The sequence below is a fragment of the Polistes canadensis genome, unplaced genomic scaffold (assembly GCF_001313835.1).
Source record: "Polistes canadensis isolate GaletaPanama2010 unplaced genomic scaffold, ASM131383v1 scaffold_68, whole genome shotgun sequence".
NCBI lineage: Eukaryota > Metazoa > Arthropoda > Insecta > Hymenoptera > Vespidae > Polistes > Polistes canadensis.
In genome coordinates this window covers 202,344-208,963 of record NW_014569615.1, presented here as the reverse complement: position 1 = coordinate 208,963, position 6,620 = coordinate 202,344, and the positions used below count along the sequence as shown (strand labels likewise).

The window sequence follows — 6,620 nt, the reverse complement described above, 5'->3', positions numbered from 1 at the left end:
AAAAAAATATTAGTGTGACAGTACGAGTGTATGTAAAACAGACCGTTAACGGCCCTTTGACGGCCGACTCAGTCTGATTAACCTTCGATTTCAGGTCCTCCCGTCGAGGTGGGCGTCACCATGTACGTCTTGAGTATCAGCTCGCTATCCGAAGTGAAAATGGTACTACCCTAGGTCTTACTCAAAGTCATAAATTCGCTCTGAATTCGATTGATTAATTAATATATTATATTTATATATATATATTTATATATATATTTATATAAATATATATATATATATATCATTTCCGAATCGTTTCGACGATATTCCATTTTCGCCAAACACCCCCCCCCCTGGCCGTCACCCCACGCCCATTGCCACTTTTAAGCCCTAACCCGCCCTTTTTTTGATACTGTCTCTTGCCCGTGCAATCACACATTAGTGCCCGTGTTTTTTATACCTTCGATATCACAAACATACACGCACACGCACATACAGTCAGTCAGTCAGTCAGTCAGATACACGTACACACATATATATACACATGTGTTCAATCTCACAAACGCAAAAATTCATACTTACGTAAACACGTTTTGACGGATAATCGTTGATACAAGGCAACCGATGCGTTGATTAAAAAAAAAAAAAAGAGAAAACCACATACACACGCGCAAGAAATGTTTTTTATCCGAAAAAGTGTCACTCGCACACGCGCGCGCGCGCGCAATAATACGACAAAAAAAATAGAAAAATGTAATGGACGAGATGATTTTGTAATAGAAGGAAAAAAAAAAATTGGCGATTAATTTGAATTCTTTCGATCGTATTTTATAAATTTGAAATAATCAAACTATGAATATATAGAATCAAAAAAAAAGAAAACGTAAAACATATATTTAAAAATATGATTTATTTAAAAAAAAATTGACGATTAATTTGAATTCTTTCGATCGTATCTTATAAATTTGAAATAATCAAACTACGAATATATAGAAAACAAAAAAAAAGAAAACGTAAAACATATATTTAAAAATATGGTTTATTTAAAAAAAATTGACGATTAATTTGAATTCTTTCGATCGTATTTTATAAATTTGAAATAATCAAACTATAAATATATAGAAAAACAAAAAAAAAACGTATAAAACATATATTTAAATAATATGATTTATTTAATTAAAATATCGTATAGGAGAACACTAACACGTTCATTTACGTTTACCGTAAACATAGAATAAGAAACGTTATACGTTTGATGATAATATTCGTATCAGTAGTTTCAAATCTTTTAACGAGATAAGATTCGAGACAGAAAGCAACGAAACAAGGAATGAAGGAATGAAGGAATGAAGGAAGGAAGAAATTTACCTTAAAGGTTTGAGAACACATCGAAAGGCTCGTTGATTCGTTTCGGATCATCGAAGCGTCATACGATAATCGACAAAGAGAGAAAGAGCACTTCAAATCGAACGATTAAATTAATTTGCTTGCCGACAAGCAAACGAACGTAGTCGAATTTCCTGAAGCTATGTGTATGTATGTGTTGTTCCTTTGATCTGCTTTTCCTTATCAAACGAAGGACCTTCGTTAGATGTTGTAGTTGTCTTTAACAACTAGACACTTCTCTTGATCTACGAACGTCGATCGTCTAATACGATTACATGAGAACTAGACAATCTTCTCTTCTATCCTTCCTTCCTACCTTGTCCCTCTTCCACCACTACCCCCTCACCACTTTCTCAGTCTCTTTGTCTCTAGTTCTCATTTTAGTTTCATTCAATTTAGATATTCTACCTTTCGATACAAAAGATTGATTGTTATTATCGTGAAATAATTCATCAATTTTGTTTTAAACGATTAATCGTAATTTTACACATATATATATATATATGTATATTTATTTATTTATTTATTTCTAATAGCAACGCGAGTTTTGTTTTATTTTATTATCAAATATTGAAATATAATAATTTATTAAAAGAAAAGAGTATATATTTGTATGTATAATTTGATTAAATATTATCTATCATTTTTGTATGTATAGTTATATATACCACAATTGATATTCAATTTTTTTTCAAATCTAATTAAATGTGTGTAACGATATTGAAAGGAATTTGTTTTAAATAACGATATTCGTTGGCGTGAAATCTATTCGATAAAATATATTTCTTAAAGAAAATTTTGTCCGAGAAAAAATTGTAATCTTATATATAATTCGTTTAATTATACGTAAATATTGAATCATGTATTTTTAACAGTTCGAATAATCAACTTTCTTTATTAATATACCTTCTCACATTTATTCAATATTATTAAAGATGTCAATACAACGCGTATACTTTTTATCTTTCTTTTTTCTATATGGTTTAATCAACCATAGTAATAAACCAGCCCACGTTGTTTGACTTTAATGACAAGTGATTAGAAATTAGTTTGAAAACGTTGTTCTATCTCGTAAATATTTAATCACGTTGATAACAAAAACAATAATATTTTCCAATCTTAAAAAAAAATCTAATTTTTTAGTTTATCGTAACGAATCACGATTTAAATGATTGCCAAGTTATTTTCACTGTTTTTTAACTCGTACGATTTGAAAACGGGGCCAAAAGTTTAGGTCGTCCCATAAACTCGGGCGTCGATACCACGGAATCTTTCAAAAAAGATGTTCAACGTGGAAGATGTACTACAGAACAGGGTGGAGAAGGTTGGGGGGAGGGAATGGGGAGGTTAAAGAGGTGGTTTGGGGAGAATCGAACTGGTGGTAAGAAAGTTTTGAATAAACGAGCCTGAAAGTTGGCCAACTGAAATCCAGCGGAAAAGCATCAAATATTAAGACCGTTTACACTCTTAAACATCGATAAAATTTTCCGGACCTCGACGACGATGGAAAGGTACCATCTCTGGTTCTTCTTCTTCTTCTTCTTCTTCTTCTTCTTCTTTCACTTCTTCTTCTTATTGCTCCACCTAACTTTTAGATACGAGAACGATATAGTTATACGTAATGTTAGGTTCTAAGGTTATTTTCGTCCAATACGTCTATAATTACACCGACTAATGGACTTTCGGAAGGGAAAATAATTTGAAAAAAAATTAAAAAAAAAAAAAAAAAAACAAAATTTATTTCTAATAATATATAAATAAAAGAAAAATATAAAATAATAAAGAGAAATATAGAAAGGATAAAAATTACACGAGGTAAATTATGTTTATATATTTAAACTCGTGGACTTAGTTAAAGCTAAGATTGGGGTTAAGCTAATCGTTAAAAGAAAAATCGTGGATAACGAGAATACTCCGAACTAATTAGAATATCTGATGCACGTAATGGCGGTGTGTCACATACCATTCAAGATTTATCGTTGGTTGGCACGTAAATTCTAAAGAAACGTTCGAACCAACGTGTTGTTGTTCTTCGTTAAAAGGAAAAAAGAAAAGAAAAGTAGAAAGGTTGGAAATGTGAAAAAGAAAATTATGAAATATCACAAAAAAGAGCAAAAGAGAGAGAAGAAATAAGACACGTATCTAAGAAAACGTTCTTTTAATATGAAATCATTTTCCTTTTTGATTAGAACCATCAACTTAAATGGTCCAACGATGCGAAAACGTTGCTCGTGCTCGCGCGTTTGTTTCAATTTTAAAAAAAGGGACACGTTGTTTACTCGAGTAAAACTCATCACACATACCGCACGATGAAAACCACTAATCCGACTTAAAAAAAAGAGAAAAAAAAAAAAGAAACTTTTTAACTCGCTTCATGTATCACACTAATTTCACCTACTTATCTTATAAACGACGACCTCTAAACCCCCATACAATCTACTTTTCTTTTCTAATGCAACCACGCGCGTGTGCGAGTTTAATAATGAAAACCACCGAAGAAGACGGTAATACGCCAAAATTTACACGACATTTATCTCACTATTTAGCCAACCATACGCAATAACGTGTAACACTTTAACACACCTAACTTTGAACGAACGCACGCGCATACAAACACACACACACGTACACACATAAATATAATAGACACGAATCACCTATTTACAAAATTAAACACGATACGTCTGACACCTAACTAAAGTGTTACTATTAAAAAAATTTATCGTTTATTATATATATATATACATTTGTTTAAATATATTTTATATTAATAAAATCCATAATATATTATATATCTTTCCAAGATGGACAGACAGAACGATATTTTATTGCTGCACGATTATTATCAATTAAAAATATGAATTATTATACAAATAATATTACACACACAAATACACAAAAATACACACGCACGACCGTCCCGTTAGTCCGTTTTTAGACGCTAGCTGCTATGCCGCGGTTGCTGAGATGGGCTGCCCGCCTGCCATAACACCTACGATCTATATATATTATATTACATTACATTATATATTACATTTTACATTATTATTATTATTAATATTATTATTACTCCATACACACAACTACTCTATTATTAATATTATTTTTAATCATCATCATCATCATCAATATCATTAATTATAAATTATCATTCTATTTGTTCTATACGTTCGGTTAACACCCCCCCCAGCCCACCCCGCGTAAAACCCCGCGCCCATAAAACCCCCACTCGCCAAATTATTTTTTTTCTATCTAAGCCCTTTCTCTGTTTGGACACCGCACGTTTAAATCACACTTACGTTTTTCATATACACATATGATAATTATAATACTACACATGAATTACTAAAACAATGGAAAAAAAAATCAACCAATCAATCAATCAATCAACCCCTTTCGTGCTATGAACGTGTCTATCTCCGCAGGACGTCTTCTTCTTCTTCTTCTTATTCTTATTCTTATTCTATTTCTTCTTCTTCTTACTTCATCTATTTTCTTTTATTCTAATCTAATATCAGCTAATTGATAATTTCATTTGAAAGTTGATGAGAGAAGGACGTCCATTTGTTTCCGCTTGCTCCTCCCCCGCCCCGCGTATTTTACTCTTATTCGCGCGAAATTACTATACCTTTTGTTATATTATTATTATTATTATTATTATTAATTAGCTCTTCTCTCTTACCTGATCGCCCGGAATCGACGATCGCAGTGACAATGACAGCAATTGAAAAAAAAAAGAGATAATTGTTATTAAAGCAAAAAACCACAAATTTTGCAACAATTCTTTTATTTAATGGCAACGAATTCGATATTCGATTATTGTGTTTTATAGATTTAAGATTAATTATAATTTATAAAACGAGACTACTATACTACTACTACTACTACTACTACTACTACTATTACTACTACTAATATTATTATTATTATGCGATGATAGATGAGTGCAATAAGGTAACAATTATTATTAATCGTAGAACATATGAAACGATTCTTTTCCAAATTTTTGTTTCCATTACGATCTATGTATCTATGTCGTTATCTACCCCACCCCCAACCCCCAAAAAACCCCCCTCTACTTTTCCCCCCTTCGGATATACGTATACACGCGGATACGTTTAATAAATTTTTAATGAACTTTTATCACAACCCAATTGGATATTAAATTTACGATTGATTCGAATTTTTATCGCAGTTTTTTTCTCTCGATAATGCTGCGATTTATTTAAAATTGTATAACATTATTATGTATAGACCAAAATTTAAATTCTAATATATTGGATTGAAAAAAACTAATAATAAACAAAACACTAACTGTGACGTACGAGAACAAACATTTCTGACTGGAGAAGACTAAATTAATTTTACTTTAAAAGGAAATTATTAATTCGAACGAATGTGAAAAATTAAAAGAAAAAAAAAATAAACGGTAGCGTAAAATAAAAAGAAAAAAAAAATGGACAACACGCAGAATTCGGGTGACCGTATCTAATCGTAATATTTAACGCGACACCATGACGACAAACAAAAGTCACATCGTTGAGTGGTTGTCTCTTATATATTTAACATGATGCAAAAAGGTTTATCTTCTATATATAATATATACATATACATGTGTAGAGCACACGCAATACACATGTATATGTGTCGCGTTAATTAAAATGAAAATTAAAAACGTACAAACAAACAAACTAACACAGACAGACGAACGAACAAACGAACGAACGAACGAACGAATGGACGAATGAACGAACAAAAAAATGAAATTAAAAATTAATATTAAAAAAATGTTAAAATACGAAACAGAATTATTCTTCTAGCTTCGGAAAGCAACGTGGCCGACGAGTCCTGTTGATTTGGTTTCGTGCAGGGTGCGAGCTTTCTTCGATAATTAAACGCGTATTTGTTCAAAAGCTTCGTCTCCTATGATAATTTCGATCTCTCTCGTTTTTTATAATTTTATATTTATTTATTATATTCTTAATTGATCACTAATATTATCACGTTACATATATATTTATGTGTGTGTTCGTCGTAACAATCGTAAATTAATCTCAAATAATTCTGATCGAAATTCAAATTGTTGGAGACGAAGTTATATATTTTAATCCCCCTTATAGATGATGATCCATAACGATTAATTAATACGTGCTTATTCACTATTATCTCTATATAGGTGTGTGTGTGTGTGTACTTATGCGGATGCACCGAAAGTTTATGGAAGAAGAGAGATAGAAAGAAAAAAAAAAAAA

The 6,620-nt window shown here is 31.1% G+C and overlaps 1 protein-coding gene across 4 annotated transcripts in view; it reads left to right on the top strand.

Moving 5' to 3' along the window:
• The window catches only part of LOC106786215 (gamma-aminobutyric acid receptor subunit beta), an 86,881-nt gene that overhangs the window by 45,282 nt on the left and 34,979 nt on the right, over positions 1 to 6,620 (top strand). For all 4 annotated transcript variants that reach the window (XM_014747359.1, XM_014747360.1, XM_014747358.1 and 1 more), the window contains exon 3: positions 95 to 162. In XM_014747359.1, the coding sequence (XP_014602845.1) occupies positions 95 to 162 (68 nt within the window). The remainder of the gene's footprint in view (positions 1 to 94; positions 163 to 6,620) is intronic.